Source organism: Styela clava, chromosome 7 (genome assembly GCF_964204865.1).
Source record: "Styela clava chromosome 7, kaStyClav1.hap1.2, whole genome shotgun sequence".
Classification (NCBI taxonomy): Eukaryota; Metazoa; Chordata; class Ascidiacea; order Stolidobranchia; family Styelidae; genus Styela; species Styela clava.
In genome coordinates, this window is record NC_135256.1 from 11,852,884 (window position 1) to 11,874,697 (window position 21,814).

Here is a 21,814-nt window from a genome sequence, read left to right on the forward strand (position 1 = left end):
GTAGACCTAGTTGGTCAATATATGCTTGTCCCATGTCGGGAAGAAAAAACGCGTTGCGACCTAGTTGGTCTATATATTTGTCCCATGTCGGGATGAAAAAACGCATTTTTAAGTTTATGCCATCTCAGAGCTTTTTTGAAAAAATAACGCTTTTGGATACAATTTTTGTTAAACGAGCTTATTATTTCACCGTTCTATATGGCGGCTTTGTAAATAATTAAAAGTACGACTCGCTCGAATCTACTTTTAAGAAGCATTTTAATTCTAACGAAATCTATTTAATCGAAAAGAAATTCTAACCACAAATATTCAATAATATAAATCTCTTAAAAGGTATTTGAAATTAGATTATTCAAAGTTGTTACTATTAATTCATTTATAAAAATTGAAAACCGAATGAAACGCCATGTATATATAAGAAGAAAAAGAAGTACTTTACCTTAGTATTAGTGGAAGAATGAAAAATGTCTGTCTCAATGAGGAGAAAAACCTGCAAATCATGAAACAAATTGTAGAATTACATGCTCCTGATCTGTATATCCATTAGGTACGCGCGACAATTCCTATCTCTATTATTCGGATTAGAGCGCGTAATTTACCGTAAAACAGTCCATATAGTTCATTGTTTTCAACAGTTCGTTTTTTGATTAGGTTTTTCACCTCGAACATATATCATGTTCTAAAAGAGTTCATTTCGATCGATGTTCAATACAGTCCATATTCATGATTTTAACGTTTCCATAGTCCGTTACCATAGTTCAACTGTTTTCAATTGAGATTATTGTCGTTTCATAATGTTTTTGATTATTTCGGCTTGTCAGCAATTTGCTACTTCAATCGTTGTTCCAGGCAATTTGAATCTCCCCGACGTTCGTAAGTTGGTCGAATTTGATTTTCGCACGTATTATAGAGACGGTTTCTCGGCAATTGTTGAAAGCTTCTGCTTGGTCAGCTTTTTGGTTGATTCCGTCAAATTGTTGCTTGTCCTGGTTGTTGTCCGTTGATCTGGTCCGTTTCAGAAGGTTAATTCAGGTCGGTTTTGTCACCATTTATAGCATATATAATTGGTAAATGAATGTGATGTTACCGTATATTGCTAATTTGTAGATTGTCTCTGACTTGCAAGTCACCCGTTCACTTTTCAGGGTTCAACGCCCACGTGAATGAAGATGCGTTAAAAATCTCTATATGTTTTTATTCGTAAATTTCCACAACACACAGAATATAAATTTTAATTTAATAATGACTGAGTGGAACCTGTTATGTTCTTAAAACTGATGTAATTTGATATCTACGAAAGTCTTTGTTCGAATTTTGGGAAAAATTAACTTTGTCATGATGATTTCAACATGAAATGGGGTACATTTGGGGGTTAGTTGCTATAAACACACATCACTTCTTTTTGGCAGAACTTTTTAATTTAAATTCTGTACACTTCAAGCTTTACTTAAGATTTTGTTTGCTCTCTTAATTCTATAATTAGTTCTTATTTATTCGTTTCGTCAATTATTCCATCGCCTGTTATGCTAATTCCGTTAGTCGAATCAAACTTATACTATTACATTTATTACTATTACGCCCAGGGAAACGCTGTTCAAAATATTCGTTGTTTACTTACGACATCTAACGGATGTATTTATTCCTCGGGCAGCTAGATACAAAATTTTTATATTCTACTTGAAAAATAATCTTTTGAACTGCATGTGTTGTAGTTGTCAAGCAAAATATTTATTTTAAAATGTGATAATTTTTTGTGCTGTGTAGAACATGATAAAATTTTATTTCTATTACGTCACAGAGTCAGAATTTGAAGCGTGGAACTTGAAATTTGCCACGGCATCGCCGCTTTTCAGGGGATTCCCCGTATTTCTTGCCACATCACTGAGCGCGCTGGCAATCCCTTTCAATTTTTCGCTGGAACTGGTTGTTTCTGAGTTAGGTCCGTTACAAGGTTTTGAACTTTTTGTCAATTTATTTTGAATTTTCTGTTTGGAAACGATGTGGAAATGGTCACTACTCTTCGGGGCGTTGTTCGCCACCCAATTTTTAGCTTTCAGCGGCGTCGCTTTGGCAGCTGAGGATCAAGACGAGGTAGAGGATGAGGGAGCTGTAGATGACGAAGAAGATCAGCTTGATGATGAAGGCCAAGTGGAAGACGATGAAGCAGAAGTGGAAGACGATGAAGGAGAGGTGGAGGAAGATTCTGAATCAACTGAAACTGATGTAGAAAAAGAAGATGAAATAGAAACCCTAACTGCCCATCCTGACACTTCTACAGCCGTTATCTTTTCAACAGGCGAAGAAGTGGAATTGGTGGCCGGAAAAATGTTTACTTCATACATTCACTTTGCAAACACTGGTTCAAGAAATTTTATCATGACCAGCGTCACTGGATCATTCAGGTACCCTCAAGATTATTCATACGTCATCCAAAATTTCACTTCGTTACCGCTGAACAAAATGATTGACGGAGGCAAAGAAGGTTCTTTTGTTTACCAATTCTTAGCCGCAGAAATGGCTTCGGGTCGTCCATTTGGCTTAGTATTGAGCCTGAACTACAAAGACACGGAAGATAAACAATATCAAGACACTGTGTACAACAAAACAGTAACGGTTCAAGAGAATGAAGAAGGTGTCGATGCCGAGACATTTTTTATGTATGTGACATTAGCTGCTCTTCTTGGACTTGCACTGTTTGGCATATATCATGTCGTTGGTTCGAAGAGTAAGAGAGTGAAACGAGTAACAACCTCCGCTCCTGTTGAAATGGGCACTGGGGATGGCAATGTCGACTACAGTTGGATACCGCAAGATACATTGAAATCTATGAACAAGGGATCTCCATCTCCTCGCAGATCTCCGAGAAAACGCACTAGCAAAAGAGCACCTGCAAATGAAGCAGAATAATTGAGATATCTTTATATAAACAATGAAAAAATAAAACTTGGGGAGTTGCTTGATAATGATCTAGCAATTTTCGCAATGGAAACAAATGTACTAACTTTTGATGAAATAACTGAAAAGGAAAGAAATTTTTAATAATGGGGCCTTATCTTATTTGCAATGAAGCGATACGTTATGAAGCACAATTAAACATTTTTCTATAGTCCACACATTCGAAAATGTTGCCTATTGCCAGTCATGATTAGTTTTTTTTTCGTTTTGAACTTGAAATTTGAATGGCTTTTTATTATCCAAGTTTTAGATATAAAAAAGCTAGTTTAAAAATATATGTTTGCCAAATTCATTTTGAAGAATTTTAACTTATTCAAAGCTTGTAAAATAAGTATTGCAAAAATGAACCTATGAATTGCCATATTTATATCTAGTATTTGGCCGATGACACCTTTTTTTCCAAACATTATTGGGGACTTTAACTGGAACAAATTGATTGGAACTATCTATGAGGCATAATTTGCTGTAATATTCTCTAATTTATATGGAGTGCAAATATGCATGTGCAATGAAATATCAGTTGAATTTATCCTAAATCTGAAGCCTTCTAGTAATATTAAAGCAGTGTGAAAATGATGCATGTTTCTAGATTTATTCAAGCCTCTTACTTATTTTTGACAATGGCTTTAAATCCTTGGGTGGCTTAATAAGTAAAAATTCCATCATAGCATAGTTTAGATGAAGCTTATGTACCGTAATTTTTCTGTGACCTCTGACTTCGCTCTGTTGTAATATTATTCATGGACAAAATATTGAAGTTTCATAAAATAGAATTTATTAAATTTTTTCGCCAAGTTTTCCCATCATTGTTAAGCATAGATAATTATTGGCAAATTGACATTTTTAGCGAATGGCATGCTATTCTTTGTTATAATATATTAGAATTTATTTGGTTTTTGTCTTATATGAAAAAAAAATATAGAAATATATAATGCCCGACACTGAATGAATACAATAGTGGTCAGTCATATACTTTTAGTGTAGATGCTCATCAACAATTGAACAATGACAGTTAATTGCTTTTCAGTGTAATTTTTCATAATTTTTTGTGAATTATTGATAATCTTTTCAATTAGGTGAATGAAGCTGGTGTACTGCATTATTTTATAATTACGGTTAGGACGTGTTTCTAATTATTGAATATTTGCTAAAGTTTATTACAATTCTCATAGCAATGACCTTGGTTGTATTTCAATGATTTCTTATTCAATGTGGTGTAAATTAGTCGTTAGAAGTTTGTGAAGCACATATAATATTGTTGCATACATTATCATTTCAAATTTCCAATTGGCCACTTATGCAGCGAATTACCGTACTATTCATTTTGGGTATTGCTTTTGTGATATTTGATGCAAATGGTAATCTTGCTGCACAAACTATTTATTGAAAATGTCAATTTTGTTTATTTGTCTCGAAAGTTATACAAACCACTGATTATATTCTGTTTGAATTTGGTTGTAAATCATTGATATCCCTAGACAAATTTCAATTTAATCATAGTAATTGCATTTTTTCTTTGGGTTCATGAAAACTTTATTTCTCGATTCTATGTATTATCTGATGATTTGTCAATGCTATGTTTGCTCGGAAATAATATGGTTTCGATTTATTTGAATGATTTATCATGACTGCTTTCCTTGTTTCCAGATTCTTTTATACGTATGGTCCAAACAAAATATTCAAATAATAAATGGCAAATAATTTAATAAAAGTTATTGTTGCTGGAGTGCAAGTTGTTGGAAGAGCGTTCACGAGGGCAATAAGGAAAGAATTTGCCGCTAGTCAGCAGGCAGCTGAAAAGGCAGGAGGGGGTGAAAAAGGGACTAAATCCGCTGTCGCGACGGGATTCCATGGAATATCATTAGACGAAGCGAAAAAAATATTAAACATTGACAATATACAGGACTCTGAAAATGTTATAAAAAGTTATGACCATTTGATGAAAGTGAACGATAAATCAGAGGGTGGTTCTTTTTATCTTCAATCTAAAGTATTTCGGGCAAAAGAACGGATAGATGCTGAACTTGGCCATGAAAATGAAACTAAATCTGAACCAAAATCAGACTCTGAAACAAAAACGTGACAGCACTACATAAAGTTTGATTTTCTACATTTTGTGTTTTGTTATTTATACGCCATACCACATTTAGTTTGATAACTATATGGCCATGCATAATTACTAATTTGTTATTGGGGCACATGTTCTTGTCTGCTAAGTAAGAGTAGTAGCGGAGATGAGCTTTCATTTGTCATCTATTCAATGAGCGACTGCATTATGCTTCATGATTAAATTGCCATTTGTTATTTCCTTCTGTCGATTTTGAAACAAACTAACAATCACTAGATACAATAACTCAATTATTTGTTGTTAGCATGTAATTTTTGTGTTTTCATTTTTTGAAAGGATTGCCATTGGTATTACACTAGTATTGTGTGCTATTTGTGAATATCTGTGCCTGATTTTTTAACTCTCCCTTCTTGTCATATAAACCTTTCATAGTTTTTCTTGATACAATGGATACTTCAACCGACCAAGATCAGGAAAATAGTATAAAATTCATTCGAAAACTCAGGAAAAAACTTCGTCAAATTGAACGATTAGAAAAGACGCAGAGAGAACTGACTGATGAGGAAAAAATTAAGGTGCAATTTTTGGTTCATTTTGAAATATGTCTTTGTTGCTTATTCAGAAAACAAGAAGCAGGTGTAAATTGTGCAGTATGTACAATTCTGTTCATATTGGAACTCATATCTGTTAGTAATTCTATTTTGTAGATGAAAAATTAAAAATAGTCATTTATAAATGTATGCTTGTAAGTCTTAATAAATAACAAATTGTATAAATGAAGGCATTAGATAATATAAAACAAAGCTGTAACTTAACAACAATTTTTTTCTGAAAAAAATTCAATTACAGTTTATAATTTTATTGAGATGTCCAGGAATCGTAATCAGATAAGAACAGTAGCCTACTATTTAGCTATCCTATGCTCACAAGGCACAATGATTGTTGCCACTCAATTTACCCTCATAAATATAATTTATTTAGAGTCTATAATTTTATTACAAGCAATCAGTGCTGTGATATCAATTGTGTTTCCGTCTTTGGCGTACTGTTATACCAATCTTTCATTCAAGCCTTTATGCATTGACAACTTCTTAATGTGTTAAAGAAATTCCTAAATTTGGGACATAAAAAGTTTTATTTTTTTGTTGTTGTTCAATTCAGCTCTCTTGCAAGCATGACATAAGATCTAAGCTTCAACTGATTCTTTCAACAATAAATGAACTGAATATATCATTCGAATCAAATAATCACGAGAATGAAGATGAAGATGATCATGATGTGATAATCAATCATGAAAAGGATGAACCTCAACCTGAGGTTAAAAGGTTAGCTTTTGAATCTAATACATCACTAATCCTTACTCATATGCTGTTCCCTTTTAGATGACTATTCACATATAAGAAATCATATGGCCAACAACGGCCTCCCGTCCGGTTCCCAGTCCATGTCGTGTGCGAGATTAGTTGGCTATTTATTTTTTTCCGATGCATTGACTTGATGGTGGAGGAAGCCGTACCTACAGCAAGGAGAAGTTCAGCAATCCTCTCACACATAATTATACCCTACAGCAGGGCTACTCAACTATTTTTGCTAAAGGTTCATATACAAAACTTGAAAATTCCTGGGGTCCGGTCTGGCCAGAAAATGTTTTAATACTGTCCAAACTAAGTTTTAGTGACTCTATCTTCTCAGTTTGAAAGTTGAGAAAATTGTGGAAAACTGAGTGGTCGCAAAATTTTTCCCCCTTTTTTACTTATCTAAAGTTAAATGGAGACAATCCTCAAAAAAAAAATCACACACGTTCCGAATCGAATACTTGAAAGGTTCAGATTCGGACCGCGGTCCGCCATGCCTTGCCCTACAAGATTTGAACCGTGATCATGGGTGCGGAGGCAAGCGTGTGCCACACCGCCAAGCCACTGGATACTACTCTCTCAAATTGAATGAAATTAAATGACGTATTTTGTATCTTCTGAAAGTCATTGTACAGATCAGAAACCTCAAAAGGAGTTTAAGGAGTATTGCCATCATACACACAGGATCTTGCAAACTTTCATGTGCAATTGTTCAGTAATCAGTGAAAATCATCAACAGATTCAAAACTGTAATAGTGCTTTATTTTGTCTATAACATGTTTGTTTCGTGGATCCACTATAGACAGTATTAATGTATTATATTAAGAATATAATATTTGTAATTCATGAGAATTTCATATGTTTTACACATTTTCATTACATATTTAAGAATAGAAATGAGTTTTATATTCCATTCTCGACACAACTTTTCGTGTCAGTCAGTCCATCTGATGAAAACACATCCTGATTGTAACTAGTTAAAAAAATCCTTATTATTTTTATGGGTTAGCTCAGTGGTCGGCAACCACCGAACCGCGGTCCATCACCGGCCCGCGGTCCATCACCGGCCCGCGGTCCATCTCCGGTCCACAGAAAGATGACACAAAAACGAACAATGTCCCAATAACACCTCTAAAACCATCTAACAACCACAGACCCCATGATTGGAATTTTCAAGTGATAGTGATTTGAAAAGCGTATTTGCGATATATACCCTGATAGTCTTTTTGTCAATACTCTTTGATACCCAAAGATTGCAAGTAAGGCTTTACAAGCATTGTTACCTTTTTTATCTTGAGTTTTCAATATTGACAACTACGAAAACAAAATACTGAAGTAGGATGGACGTAAGAAACGCATTATCTGTATCATTGTCGACCATATCTCCAAATTGGAAACAGTTAATAGCCAGTTAACAAATGCGTATCTCACAATGAATAGCATTATCATTGTTTTCAAAGATATTTTCAATATAAATTGTCTAACGCATCTAATTTACTACATAAGCTTAGTTCGTTTCTGTTCGTTCGTGCTAAAATTTTGGTCAGGCTCCACGGCCAGTCACTTGAAAAAGGTTGCCGACCACCTGGTTAGCTTACATTTATCATTGTACATATCTAACCATCTAATCCAGGCATGCAATTTTTAGGTGTGGTGAACTGGTGACGAAATTTTATTTTTTGCCATATTGAAAAATAAGTTGTTATAAATTAATTTCAGTGTTAGTCAACCAATAATCAGTGTTGACAATGAAAAATCAGAAAAAGTGATATTGGAAGAAGCAGCACCTCCAGAACAAAATAAAAATGAAGCAAAGGTAGAAAAGGAAAGCTTTGATAAGGGAAAAAAAGGTTACTACTAATATATATTGCTGGAATTGAAAATTTATTTACAAGTAGCCAGTACTTTTATTTATCCATTTGCTGAAAAAATCATTGGATGCTGTGGAATCATTTTATAATGCTTGAATATATGGGGCAAAATTTTTTACCCATTTGTAATGAATGTAGTTGATTTCGCTTATCTTTCTAAACTATTTCATGCGTTCCAGATCTCCATATAATTTTGTTTTGGGGAAATATGAAACTGATAGATTTAGAATCAAATTTGAAAAATTTTGTAGCTTGGCTATATAACAAGATAAGTTACTCAGGTATATTTTTTGTTAAGTTCTATTAAGGAAAATTATTCTTTCCAAGTCTGAGTGAATTTCTAATCCATATAGGGCTACAGTTTTTGAATTCGTACATCCACACCTTCAAGAATTTCAGAAATAGGAGTCACACAACATATCGCTCTATTAATAAAAACCAACTCTTATAGATGTAATTTTTGTCAATTTCTAGTTCAAAATGTGAGATCTTGTCTAAGAAGATTCTGGAGGAACTCGACATTTGAAGTAACAGAGTTGAAAGGTCATAATGACTCAGTAAATTGTGTTGACGCAATGGATAACTGGATTGTAAGTGGTAGGTAAGTGAACTTCCTATAATTTTTTTTAATTTCGTGGTAATAATTTGGTTCCTTCCATAATCTTTTCCCAGATAAAAAAATGGAATGTTTATAAGTTTCTAAATATTTTTTCGTTTGATATTATTACGGTACCTTCGTTTTTTCAGTCGTGATACATCATTGAAATTATGGGATTCAACTTCAGGAAAAATATTAAGAAGTATGGGAGGTCATACTGGGCAAGTTACTGCTGTCAAAATACTCACAATTCACGAAACAGATGAGCTTCGTAAGTACCCTGTGCAAAATATAGAAATTGTGTAGTACGTCACTCCTAGAGACCGATGAGACCAGTGATCTTGTGATGCAGTATTTCAACCTGCACACCGACACAGGCAAATTAGGCATTGATAAAATGTAATTCACTGACTTAAATAACTCTACTCATTAAGAAATGCTCGAGATTTTAAAAATCTAATATTATACCGTATCGTTCTATCTTCTATCTAAATTTTTTCTTTTAGAATTGATTTAATTTCCACTTAAAGTGAGGTAGTTTTTTTACTTCTCTTTGATTTAGGGCTATAGTTTGCATAGAAAGGAAATGAACTTCAAATTAATCTTCTTTTGACTTTGATTGAGTCGGTGTGTGATGGCTGAAATAGTCCAGCGGTTATTAAACTTTTATACTCCATGATCCATCTTATAAAAATGTCTAGTTTTTCTTTCAACACGATCCCATCAGTCATTTTATACACCATGTTTAATGAGAAGTAAGCAATAGCAAAAGAATATGTCCATTTTACAGTCACCTAATTAAACAAATATAAGGCAAACCTTTGCTCGTGGCCCCCAAAGAACCGCTTTGTGTATGAGAATGAGCTTGAGGGCTGAATTTGAGAAACTCTAACCTAGACTTAACCTAGACTGATTTGATATGTTTAACCCATGTTGTCATTGAAAATAAAGCATTTGATAAGTTGGCAGTATGCCATTAGTCACAAGCACTGGGATTTAATATTTATCGCGAGGAAGAAGAAAGTACATAAGACGGCTTAATCATATGGCTTACCAGGGCCTCTCGTCAGGTTACCTGTCCATGTTGGGTATGGGATTAGTTAAGGAGTTCATTTTCATGTGTATGGACTACTTGAGTTTATTCTATGATGTAGTATGTGTTCTACAAAATATGACGGATTCTTTTTATCTCACATTCAGGAAGAAGCATTGATCGATCAACAATAGAAATATTTGCTGATATCGATGAAAAACAGAGTAAAGATGAAAAGATAGTTATCAGTGGATCAACTGATTGCTCGATTCGATTATGGCTTCTTCCACAAGGATTATTTATTAAATCAATTTATAACTACAATCCTGTTTCTACAATTCTATATATGCCAGAAAAAAATTGCGTAGTTGTAGGTATATAATTATGTTTATACTAATAGTAGTGACAAGGCTTACCTAGATATTAATAAGAATCAACAGATATTGGTAGTACAGTATTGTGATGGGATAAAATGCAATAAAATAAATGAGACACTCATCAGTGAATTTGAATATGTGGCAATATAGAATACTTTCAAAATATGTGACATACACTGTTATAATCTGTACTTATAGCCTCACATTGGTTACTGTCAAGGGGGCCTATAACTGTATAAATAATAAATTAGCTGCTTATGCTTTTGTCTGCCTTTTTAATGTTCAGGACTGTAAATCTTTTTTGTCTTGCTTGGGCTGCATCTTGTATTCTTGTGGGAGTTTAAACATTTACCCTTGAATAAATGACATGCTTTTATGATAGGATCATCCAGTGGAAACCTGACTGTCTACAATATTTGTTCGAACTTACAAGTTTATTCTTCAACAATTCATAAAAATCGAATCACTAAAATAAAGGTATGGTATGTTATGTTTTTTACATGACGAAAATAAACGTCATTTTGGTTGTGTTCTGAATTTTTTCCCCCAGGTTTCTTTCTACTATGTCAGTAAAACTTGTTTTGCCTTTTTCTATTTTCTCCTACAAGTTGTTGGATATTCAGAAATTATTTTTCCACTCGGTTCCATTTCAGTTCGACATTGCCTACCTAATTTATTACACCTCGTTCGAAACATGGGATTCGAACCCGAAGGAGGGATGAGTGATCACGTAATTGAGATAATATATTGTTTATTTTTATGGAACTATAATTATGAGAATTTTTATTTTCAAATTTTGCCTTCGTTTCCAATTAGAAAAAGGGTGCATTCATACTTATTTATACATATAATTTCAGTGTAATGGCAATCACCTGTTCACATCTTGTGATGATGGAAGTTTGAAAGTCTGGAAAATTGAAGTGGTAGATGCAGAGCCTACACAGACAAAACGGTCGAAATTTGATGATCTGGACTTCAATATAAAATCTGATGAATTTGACATCACTTTGAAATATTCATTCGATAATCATGATTCCTATATTTGTGATAGATCTATTCATTCTTTCCTAGTTCATGACAATTTGCTTTATTTCGGAGATGATGGTTCTAATATTAAAGTTTGGAATCCAAGATCAGGTAATAAATCATTAAAAGTAGGCGGTACATACCGATCTATACTACACATAGGCATCGAGAAAGAGGCAGTAGTTAGAAACATGCTACTCCGGTTACTAAAAATATTTTTATAATGTAGGATTTGACAAAGCATTAGCAAATTATGTTATGAAGAAACAGAAGGAACCCACCAATGTTATTTATCTTCTCATTTGCGTAATCATTTATCATATTGTATTCAATTAGACATTTATTATATAATTATATCCATTTTTATATTCACACTTCACAGCACAGGGTTTCAAAAATGTTCTGCTGTACTTGTCACTCTTGTTCGGCTAAAGTACTACCTGAGGACATAAATTGAATCTGACTTCATAAGCTTTCATGATCATGGTCTTCTTCCAAAGACTCTCAGCATTTGTGGTCTCCTGCTCTTTTATAAAATACCTGCCGAGTTTTTTGAAACCCAGCGTTAAGCATTTGCCATACAATAGGCAACTACTCCAATTCAGAACAGTGGGGCAGGGCATACATTTTTGAGATACCGTTCACAACATTGATATTTGAAATGTTATGTTTCCTTTTTGTGGCAATTGAGGTAGTGGATGGCAGCACTAAATGAAAATCAGAATCTATTTTTAGATTTAAGTCTGGAAGTATTTTCATGATTTTTACCCTTATCCTTTTTTAAATTTTGCATCAATTTAGATGTTCTGTCGAAACTTCGAAATCACAAAACAAATGTTCCTGGTATTACAGATGCTATTTGTGTATTGAATAACGATGTATTAATATCTACCAGTTATGATCTAGATTCTGGACATGGATCATTGAATAGTAAGAAGTTTCTTTCTATCTTGTCTTCATGTTGTGAAATTATCATTTGAATAAAAACTGTATTGTTACATCTGAAACTCTATGCTTATAATATGATGGCTTGGGTTTTCATATTTATCGCTTGAGAGAGCCACCAATGAAACAACTTGGTATACCATGGCCTTTTGTTCGGTTACCATATTGGGTATTGGAATAGACATCCTGTTATTTGTTCCCAATTTATGGACCTGATGCTGGAGTAAACCAGTGCCGCCAGCCCGAGGGTTGTGTAACTTGACCCACAATGACAATGAGTCCAGCAATATGGTCGTACACAAATTCACCACATGATTTTAATTTGCGAACATATGCAGGGTAATCTGACATACAATGGCAAGCGTGTCCAAATGCTTAGTACGGTGAGGCAACTGCCAATGTGGTACAAATTCATTTGTAAAAGTTTTCTAGAACATGTTTCTTATTATTTTTAGTTCGTTCCTTACATCCTGAATGCAATGGGGCTTACATTGGATCTTTCAATCATGAAAACATTGCACGATTGTCTACGTTCATCTCAAATTTTACTGGTGATATCAAATACCTTGTCACAGGAGGTGAAAAATTATTACTCTGGAAGTTCTATGAACCTGGAAAGTGAGTATTAGGATGTGTAGTAATTGCTTTCATAGCAACATCTAGGATTACTGACCATCTTAATGTCCATGTAAGCATTTTGTGTGGATCTCAGCAGATTCTATTCATGTTCCAGGGTTGGCTGGAAAGTTTCCCTGCAACACAACACCTTACATAATCTGATTGAAACAATTTCGAATTCGTCAAATTTGACAATTCTCTGAACGCATACGATTCATTACAGGGTGTTTTCATGTTGATAAATTGCGTCCATGCTATAATTTTTAGGCAATTGGAAAGTGTTGGCAGTGATGAAAATGCATCTTCTATAAAAATCCGCGGACAAAATATTACAGAATTGACAAAACCAGCAACAGATTCAGATGTTCTGTCTGAAGACGAGAGCAGTGGTGGAGAAGATGAAGGAAAATGGTTCTGGCAATGGTCTAAACCCAAAACAGACAAGTCTAGGAAATTGAGTGACAGTAATCAAAGTGATACACACTCAGAAAGTGATGCTTCAAGACATTGGAAAGATGAAACAACAATGAATGTTAGCTCGTATTCATTTTGGGACTGGTGCTCTGTTGTTTGAAGAAGTTTTGTGAACAAATGACTTCACCGAGTAGTGGTTATTCTCTTTCATATATCGATGTTGTTGATTGTTGCTATTTGACTGCAATAAAAATTTATCTTTTTTTAGTATCAAAATCAAAACTATCTTTGAACTTTTTGAACACTCGGAAAGATGTTTTTGGATTTATACTGCCATCAGTAATGAATCTTATTTAATCATAATTAAGCTATCAATTTGTTGCAAACATATATAAACATACAGGGCTCAAATTTTTTATTATTTTGTTTTTTGTCTTAATCCTTTATTTTCAAAAATCTTCATTTATGTTAAATTTATGATGGGTATTAAATTTGACAAAAGCATGAATTGGTGGCATTTCTCCCACTGTGGCATCACATATTTTCGTTACCTATCACTGAGCCATCGTTATTCTTGTAATTTTGTACATGGTTTTTGATATGAGAGCTTATATACGAGTGTAAAACCATTTCTATCTATGATACTGAAGTTTGACAATTACACTATTACATCTCCTCTATGGTGACATTCAAAATAGTTTGTGAAATTAATTTTCTTATAAATATGAATTGCACTGTATATACACTCTTATGCCATTGTTCTTGTGCTATCGTTGAAGAATAAGATTAAAAAAAGCCCTCGAGTCCTTCTAAGGCGTGGCATCGCAACATGTAATGTCCAATATGACAACAAGAACAAATGGTGCCATCAAGGGTATATATATGTTGAATTGACTGTGGATACGTGTCGGGGTGCCATCTCCATGATCACCTATTCATACCAGGGTCTGGCATGTTTTCACGAGAGTCGTTTTGCAAACTTTTCACAACACTGATTTGCGCCATCTTTGTTTCTATAATTTTGTACATGATTTTTGAAATGCGAGTTTATATATGGGCGTAAAACACTTTTGTTTCTCCTATAGTTCAAAGTATGCCATATAAAATAGTTTTTGCTTTCAATTTCCGAATAAATAAACTAAGAATTGCACTGTATATACACTCTTATGCATTGTTCTCGTGCCATCGTTGAAAATCAAGAGAAAATAGTTTTTTTTTGTTTGTTTCACAAGCCCTCGGCGCCCTTGTAATTATTTTTTTTTTGTGATAATGTTCATATTCTCTTTAAGTCCGTGGGCAATGGGCATCGAACCTATAATATAACGCTCGACTAAAAAACGTCTCGCCGCAAATTACCACCCGCTTTAAAAGTAAGAACAAATGAATGGTGCCATCGAGTAAATGTACTTATTGGAATCGCCGTGGGTAAGTGTCGCGTTATCATCACCACGGTCGCCTATCCAAACCAGGGTCCTGGGGTCGAGGTTGGCATGTTTTCACGTGAGTCGTATTCACATTTCAAGCACGCATTTTGTGAGGGTTGATCAATGTCGCAGTGAGAATAAAAATATCGAACACTCTATGACTCTGCTTTTTGTATTACAAAATGGTAGATATCGCCTAGTGGGGAGACACCCATTTTATCGGGACAAAGTTTCTTGATATCCCACAAAGCAAGAAAGTTAAATGCATGGTGTTTCCTCGCCATGAATTCCTTGCGCAAATATGAATTTGCAAGAATGTGGTATAGGGGAATAAACCCTATCTGCGTGTCCGCACTTCCGTGTTATTGAATTGATGCAAAATGTTCGTATACTGGAAAGTTTCACAATCCAAATACAGATATATTGAAATACACTTAAACTTAACGCAGATGTTGTGATGAAACCAAATTTCTAACTAACAAAGAACGAATGCTTGGGCGTGGGAAAATATCATAAAAGGTTTGAATTAGATCAGGGTGGTCCAAGGTTTTCGGCTCCGAGGGCCACAAAATTATATTTGCATTGTTCGCGGGCCACAATAGCGTCAACAAATAGGTAAACAAGGCAATACAAAACAAACACTATCGCTCAACTTCGCTAGTTGCCCCATACAGCCATACGACTAGTCTATTCAGTAACATTAGTGATGTAATTCTGGTTAATTTTATGACGAAACAATACCAAATACGATTTTTTGATTACTCTCCGACTGCGACGGGGGCCACAAATAATGAGGCTGTGGGCCTGGGTTTGGACCACCCTGAATTAGATCAACAACCTTGTTTCAGGCAAATAACATGCACTATTAACAATACGTGGTGAAGAATATTAAAATATCGTACACAGTAACTATCCTACTGTCCTCATGTACTCGCTACAGTGGGATGCAGTTGATTATTCTTGAACTTTGCGGAAATGAAACCGTGCTAAAATACGCTTTACGTTTTAGATCGATTTCATTTAAAATTCTCGTTCAGAATATTATCATCAAGACCGAAATACCAGGTCCACATGGCACCCATAAGCATCCATTTTTATCCCGCCGATTTATATCTATGTCTCCGTTCGCACGAGTCGTCGTCAAGGATGGTGTTTATTTGCGTTCCAAGTTGTTCTTGCAGATTGCTAAAAAGATTTGTAAGATAAGCTCGTCATAATATTTTCACGCAACTCACCTTGTGACGATTTGTTTTTTATACAGTAGGTATTTATAAAATGCTGCGCTCAAGTCTGTTAAAGCTCAACTCAAATTTTATCAGATGAATGTCGAAACGCATAAAAGGGAAATATTACGAGACAGGCACATTTTTGCAATTGTTATAAATATGAATTGCACTGTATATACACTCTTATGCCATTGTTCTTGTGCTATCGTTTAAGAATAAGATAAAAAAAAAGCCCTCGCGTCCTTCTAAGGCGTTGCATCGCAACACGTAATGTCCAATATGACAACAAGAACAAATGGTGCCATCAAGGGTATATATATGTTGGATTGACTGTGGTTACGTGTCGGGGTGCCATCTTCATGATCACCTATTCATACCAGGGTCTGGCATGTTTTCACGAGAGTCGTTTTGCAAAATGATCAGTTTTTGGATTAAACATGGTAGATACTGTGAATTACATACGTTTTACGAATGTGAGGTTTTCAGGACTGATGGATTTAATTCAATTGAAAAATGCCCTGTCATAATCACGTTTCTGCGTGAGGTATGTCGCGCTATAATGATGTCACAGCCTGCGTCATACATATAAATTTAAATCCGGATTACTTACTCTAGGATTATTTACTCTTAATGAAATAACAATTTTTTTATGTTTTCCTCAAAACCGATAAAATGACTTTCTTTACAATTTTGTTATTAGCGTGAAGGTATGCTATTGCCTGGCGCATTGTGCAAAATCAGAACGCAATGATTGCATTCTTAGAAGTGCATTTTTATTGTATAGATAGGGCGACTGACACAGGTATAACAAAAACGAAATTGGCAAATTTCACGCCGATATAAGTTCAATAATTGATGACGAATATAACGTCATGTATATCATTTCCGAGTAAAAGCTATTGATTAGTTTACAGTGTGCGGTTTCAAGAACCTGGCCTCGAGTAAATTGACTCATTAGCTTTGAGATTAGCAGATTTGCCAGCGTTAATTTAACCTCAATACGTAATACCCGGAGGACAATAAAATTCAGCAATCTAATAATGGGAAATGTATGTACACATATAGTTTCACGTGAAACGTGAAAGTACTTGATAGTAAGATATTCAAAGTAGCAAGCAGGGTGTCAGAGGAATAGCAGTCCGACCTTAATTTCTTAAGCCCGAGCCCATATAAAAGAAATTTATTTAGAAGCTACAATTATTCGGGAGCTCATTTATATTGCACAAGTTAGTTAGAGTATATAAATGACCCAGGTCAAGTGTCAATCATCGTCGGGCCACTGAGTGAAATTTTGACTTCTGCAGGTTGAGATGTTGTAACTTGTTGTTTGATTTGAATTATAAAACCGAGTTGTCCCTTTTTCTGATCAGGTAATGTTTCCTCTATTTAGTTCGTACACAAACGTTTAATGCCTGCAATGCATCATGGCGATACGAATCTTAAGTAAGTATGAACCCTAAATCATTATGTGGAATTTTGCACGCTGAATCAAATTCTTGTTGTGCATTATTCCATATTTAGTTTCAACTAATGTTGGAGAAATTACTTCTTACACTCGAGATATCTACCGAGACACGATATGAATTATTCGGCTAGCATTTGATATTCCTTGAGGAGTTGGCCTAGTGAGAAAGTAGGCTCATTTCATATGTCGTAGGGTAAAGTCAGTATAGACGACTGTGTGTTAATTTCACAAAATTGCACGGAAAGGCAAATAGAAAGATATCATGTATCACAATATCGCGTCTGTAATTTTGCATATAAAAATTTGACCGTCAGTGTTCTACGCATTGTTAAACTTACCGATCGCTGCACGATGCATTTACAATGGTCGTCGTGGGGATGTACTACTTCATTGATCCAATATTTAATCATATTCCAATATCTCTATAATTTATTTTGGCAGAAATATTCATTGAAAAGCTAATAAGTGCAAATTTTCATGTGAGCAAGTTTTGCTATGGTAAATAGTAACTAAACAGGCTTAAATCTGTGTGATCGCAAATTTATATGCATGTACTTAATTCTACGTTAATAAATACGATCGAAGCCAGATAACATTTTTATCCGAGTTCGTCTGTGTTTAGGTTTTATTAGATTAAGAGAGTAAACGAGACGTCACCTGTTGCCTCGAAGAATATTTTTGAAATATTTTCATACGCCGTTCGTACCAGACGACAAATGTTTGATATTATCTTTTGATTCAACTCTAAAACATTTTTTTTTCAGGTGCTCAAAGCAAATTGGTCGTAAAAATGCTATCGATATTACATAAATTAATTATTTTGGTTGGGATGACTAGTGCTATCATTTTATGCCTGCTTGGGTCTTCCGTAAATTTGGTCAAGAGAGAAGAAGCAAAGCATAGAATTTTACGTGAAGCAGCAATAAAGAAAGAAGACAGTTTTGATCAAAAGTATTTATCTCCGTATACTCAGGTTATAACGAGTCCCACTGTTCTTAAAACAACAAAACTAGTGCAGATATCTCATCCAACTACCTCAAGGAAAATGAATACTGAACAACAGGATTACTTTCTTAAAGACGTGAATGAAGACACGATGAGAACATTTAACATAGGATGTAATGAATTACGAAAATTACTGGATGAAGCTAAAAAAGAATTTTCGAAAACTTACAGGTAAACATTTTGATCTATCTTCATTTTAACAAATTTGGATACTGATATTATTTATCCAACTTCAATGGGGTCATTTCTTGACATATGTATAGGACTTGACTTTTTATTTTTAATTATTGTTCAGATACTTTTACCTCTCAATTAAACACACGTACATATTAATTAAACACTTCGAGTTTAGAATACGAAAGCTATTTGAATAAGAAAACTGTTGAATTATACCTTTCAAGTCAACTAATCTCATTTATTTCTTTAAGAACGGAGAATAAATACGGCAACAGAGGAATTTATTTTGCAAAAACAATGAATAACGGTCCGATTGTCTTAAAAATTGCAACAATTCAAAATCAGTCGGATGCAATAGAAATTTACAGGTATAAGAAAGGATCTAATGACACAGCTAAAATGTGATTTTAATGCTTGTCCATTATGGGAATAAAACTGAACACTCCAGAGTAAAAGGGCAGCAATGGTACAGAATAATTTTGTATGCACGGATCCAACAGTTACCTAACTAGATTACATCATTCTTAATAGTTTTATTATGTGTACATTAACAAGTTTTGAATATATCGTCATCTTTATTTAGATATAACTCGGCGCTGAGAGAGATAAGGCTTTTGCAAGATTTACAAGAATTCGGATTTGCAGGTTCACCCCAGGTTTGGGGCAGTTGTGTGTCTTCAAATCATGTCATATATGCTGTGACACGTTTTGTTGATTCTGAACCACTGTGTGCAGGAAATGGTACAGACATGAGTTGTGCTATGGCACAAAATGTCGTTCAGAAAATAAAGATATCGCAATCTCCAGGAACAGCTGCTTTAAAATTTTTAGAAAAGGTATGAAATTCAGGTATTTAATTGAATTTTACACCTAATTGTGTTCGAATTTTACGAAATTGACAATGAAAAATGCATTAGATATTCATTGCGATATGTTTGACAGGTCAATGACTCGATGCATTCAATGATCAATAAACCATAATACCCAGATAGTTGTGAAAAAAAGTTGCGATTCACTGATTTGAAATGCGGTTGGCGTTGAATTGAAACGTTAGAAGTTCTTATTTCATATTTATTTTAGTAACTTTTCATGTTGAGCGCTTGGGCAATGGAGAGAAGTGTGCGTCTTGTGAACGGCGGACCCAATTTAATTAATGAACTGAAATTGGTTATTGCGTAAAATGCTTGCTATATTTACAGGCTACCTGTTTCTTCTCTCAGTTTGAAAAATATCGTATATTAATGGAAGATTTTTCAGGATCAAATTTTCATATTTCTCCAAAAACTCTCGATTTTTATCTCGTTGATGCCGATTCATTAATTTTCTATGAAAATGTCCCTTTATTATCCAGGTTTGTGCAATGATGTTACCACATTATTTTTTAATTCAATTTAAATATCCTACCGGATATCTCCATATTTGTTTACCTCTGATATATAAAATAGCATTACTGTATTCATTTATTGCGAAATCTGCTTAAGCGTGATACGCACATACTGAGCCTAACCTCACAAAAAGTTTTAAGAGATTCACTCTCAAAGATTCAAAATCCAAAACAATAAAACAGAAATGTTTTGAGTAATTGAGTAAAAATCTTTGAGTTTAAAAAAACGAATGTAGTACAAAACTTAAGTAGTTGAACTCGCCGTCAAAAAGTCAATTAAATAATATGCTATTACCGACATCTGATATTTATTCATTATACGAAATTGATATCTACAATAATTAGCATATATCTGACGTCAGCTTCTGTCCAATTATTGAAAAAGAGGTTTATGGATTATTGCAACTCTATTACATATTAGATTAAAACGAAAACATTGCCCGATTTATTCATTCAATTAATATTATAAAATGTGAATCGCAGATGAAGCCGCGTTTTTGTTGCAAAGTATCAACAGCAAAGTATCTAAAAACCAACTAGATTAAGTTTATTGATGATACATTACAACTATTTTGGTTGTCAGTGTTACTTGATTTTAAAATAAAATGCAGTAATTCTCACAAACAGTTTTAAAAATTGATACTTTCAGCTCAATAAAATAATAACATTATTATTTCCAAAACTTCATTTCCCAAATATCGCAGAACTGATATAATTATAAGTATTATATTTAAAAAGCCTGATAATAAGCTAATTTTGGCAAAATATTTACAAGAAGTAATACGTGATAATAATGTCTATTACAGAATGTCTTGTCACAAAGATTCAGACTGCCCAAAACCCTCAGGCAACTTATGGCCATCACACGCACTCAATAGAAAAATATATTACGGCTGTGGAGAAATGTACGGAATTTGTCGTAATAATACATGCCAGTAAGTGGAAAGTTTTGGTGGTAATTTTAAGATTATCGAAGTCGCGGTTAATTTGAAACGAAAATTATGGGAGTGTTCAAGAAATAGTCACATTGTTTGTACTCAAAATTTACGAGGAAAAAAGGAAATTAATCCATACTTGAAACGACCAATGTTCATGAGTCATGACATTCTCTTAGGTCTTAAAAATTACATGAGAATTTGCCTATTAAAATAAATTATTGCAAATATTCCATTGTGATTTCTTTGTGAAGCTAATGTTTCCCCGTTTTTTTCATCACAAGGGGTATTGGATCTGAACTTCATACATGTGGCGTTGGTAGATGGTTGGTTACAGCTGTCAGAAGCTTCATTCCAGTTGAAGTTTACAATGAATATCGTAAATTAAAAGAATGTATGAGCGAAAGTAACCCACTCCGAAGATGCAGTGCCCATTATTCATGCTCTGCAGCTAAGTTTATACTGAATAAATACATTACGCGGGCAGATTGAATTTGATATAACACTCAATCTTCAATTCGAAGCAGAAGTCTCCTAATCTTAGAAATAGGAGCTGGATGTCAAGCTTTGATCTACTTCAAATCTGTACAAGGCAACATCAACGATATATAATATGTAGCAAGTGGCAATATTTGAATGTAATCTGTCATTATACTTTAGACGGTTTCTAGCTGAATGGTGAACCCCATTTATAGATTGCGTTCAGAAGTGTACTCAATTGGAAGATGACCGTTTGAAAGGAAAAAATGCGGAACTTTTAATCCTTCTGTTTACAATACTATAACTTGCTATTTTAAAATTTTTGAAAATATTTTTTCAATGAATATGCACACAATAAATATTAAAATTTCTCACTCTTTCTCTTTTTTTGTGATAATTTACTGATGCATTTCTTGACATTGATGACTAAATTATAAAGTGTAAAATATTATTCACCT

At 34.0% G+C, this 21,814-nt stretch overlaps 4 protein-coding genes across 4 annotated transcripts; all 4 read left to right on the forward strand.

Annotated features, from left to right (window-relative positions):
* The first annotated feature begins 1,843 nt into the window (after positions 1-1,843).
* LOC120328853 (translocon-associated protein subunit alpha-like) lies at positions 1,844-4,603 on the forward strand. Its single transcript, XM_039395403.2, has one exon. It carries the CDS (start codon positions 1,999-2,001, stop codon positions 2,905-2,907), a length of 909 nt encoding a protein of 302 aa, XP_039251337.2. The 5' UTR covers positions 1,844-1,998; the 3' UTR covers positions 2,908-4,603.
* Positions 4,604-4,639: 36 nt separating this feature from the next.
* On the forward strand, positions 4,640-5,455 carry LOC120327978 (mitochondrial import inner membrane translocase subunit tim16-B-like). The gene has a single exon (XM_039394351.2). The coding sequence runs from the start codon at positions 4,646-4,648 to the stop codon at positions 5,036-5,038; it is 393 nt and encodes a 130-aa protein (XP_039250285.1). The 5' UTR covers positions 4,640-4,645; the 3' UTR covers positions 5,039-5,455.
* Positions 5,456-5,462: 7 nt separating this feature from the next.
* LOC120328852 (uncharacterized) lies at positions 5,463-14,415 on the forward strand. Its single transcript, XM_039395402.2, has 11 exons — positions 5,463-5,598; positions 6,185-6,348; positions 8,098-8,228; positions 8,724-8,850; positions 8,997-9,118; positions 10,048-10,254; positions 10,640-10,734; positions 11,115-11,394; positions 12,085-12,213; positions 12,684-12,846; positions 13,114-14,415. Exons 1-11 carry the CDS (start codon positions 5,470-5,472, stop codon positions 13,418-13,420), a joined length of 1,854 nt encoding a protein of 617 aa, XP_039251336.2. The 5' UTR covers positions 5,463-5,469; the 3' UTR covers positions 13,421-14,415.
* A 2,727-nt stretch (positions 14,416-17,142) lies between these two features.
* LOC120328879 (uncharacterized) lies at positions 17,143-21,728 on the forward strand. Its single transcript, XM_039395439.2, has 7 exons — positions 17,143-17,353; positions 18,140-18,551; positions 18,809-18,925; positions 19,141-19,393; positions 19,757-19,908; positions 20,748-20,876; positions 21,161-21,728. Exons 1-7 carry the CDS (start codon positions 17,335-17,337, stop codon positions 21,366-21,368), a joined length of 1,290 nt encoding a protein of 429 aa, XP_039251373.2. The 5' UTR covers positions 17,143-17,334; the 3' UTR covers positions 21,369-21,728.
* Positions 21,729-21,814: the final 86 nt, after the last annotated feature.

Excerpts from the sequence above, each read along its gene's own strand:
- LOC120327978 (XM_039394351.2), top strand. The coding sequence starts at position 4,646 with ATGGCAAATAATTTAATAAAAGTTATTGTTGCTGGAGTGCAAGTTGTT.
- LOC120328853 (XM_039395403.2), top strand. The coding sequence starts at position 1,999 with ATGTGGAAATGGTCACTACTCTTCGGGGCGTTGTTCGCCACCCAATTT.
- LOC120328879 (XM_039395439.2), top strand. Across the intron at positions 18,552-18,808 it reads GAATTTTCGAAAACTTACAG|AACGGAGAATAAATACGGCA; the intron begins GTAAACATTTTG and ends TATTTCTTTAAG. Across the intron at positions 18,926-19,140 it reads GATGCAATAGAAATTTACAG|ATATAACTCGGCGCTGAGAG; the intron begins GTATAAGAAAGG and ends ATCTTTATTTAG.
- LOC120328852 (XM_039395402.2), top strand. The coding sequence starts at position 5,470 with ATGGATACTTCAACCGACCAAGATCAGGAAAATAGTATAAAATTCATT. Across the intron at positions 12,214-12,683 it reads TGGACATGGATCATTGAATA|TTCGTTCCTTACATCCTGAA; the intron begins GTAAGAAGTTTC and ends TATTATTTTTAG. Across the intron at positions 12,847-13,113 it reads AAGTTCTATGAACCTGGAAA|GCAATTGGAAAGTGTTGGCA; the intron begins GTGAGTATTAGG and ends TATAATTTTTAG.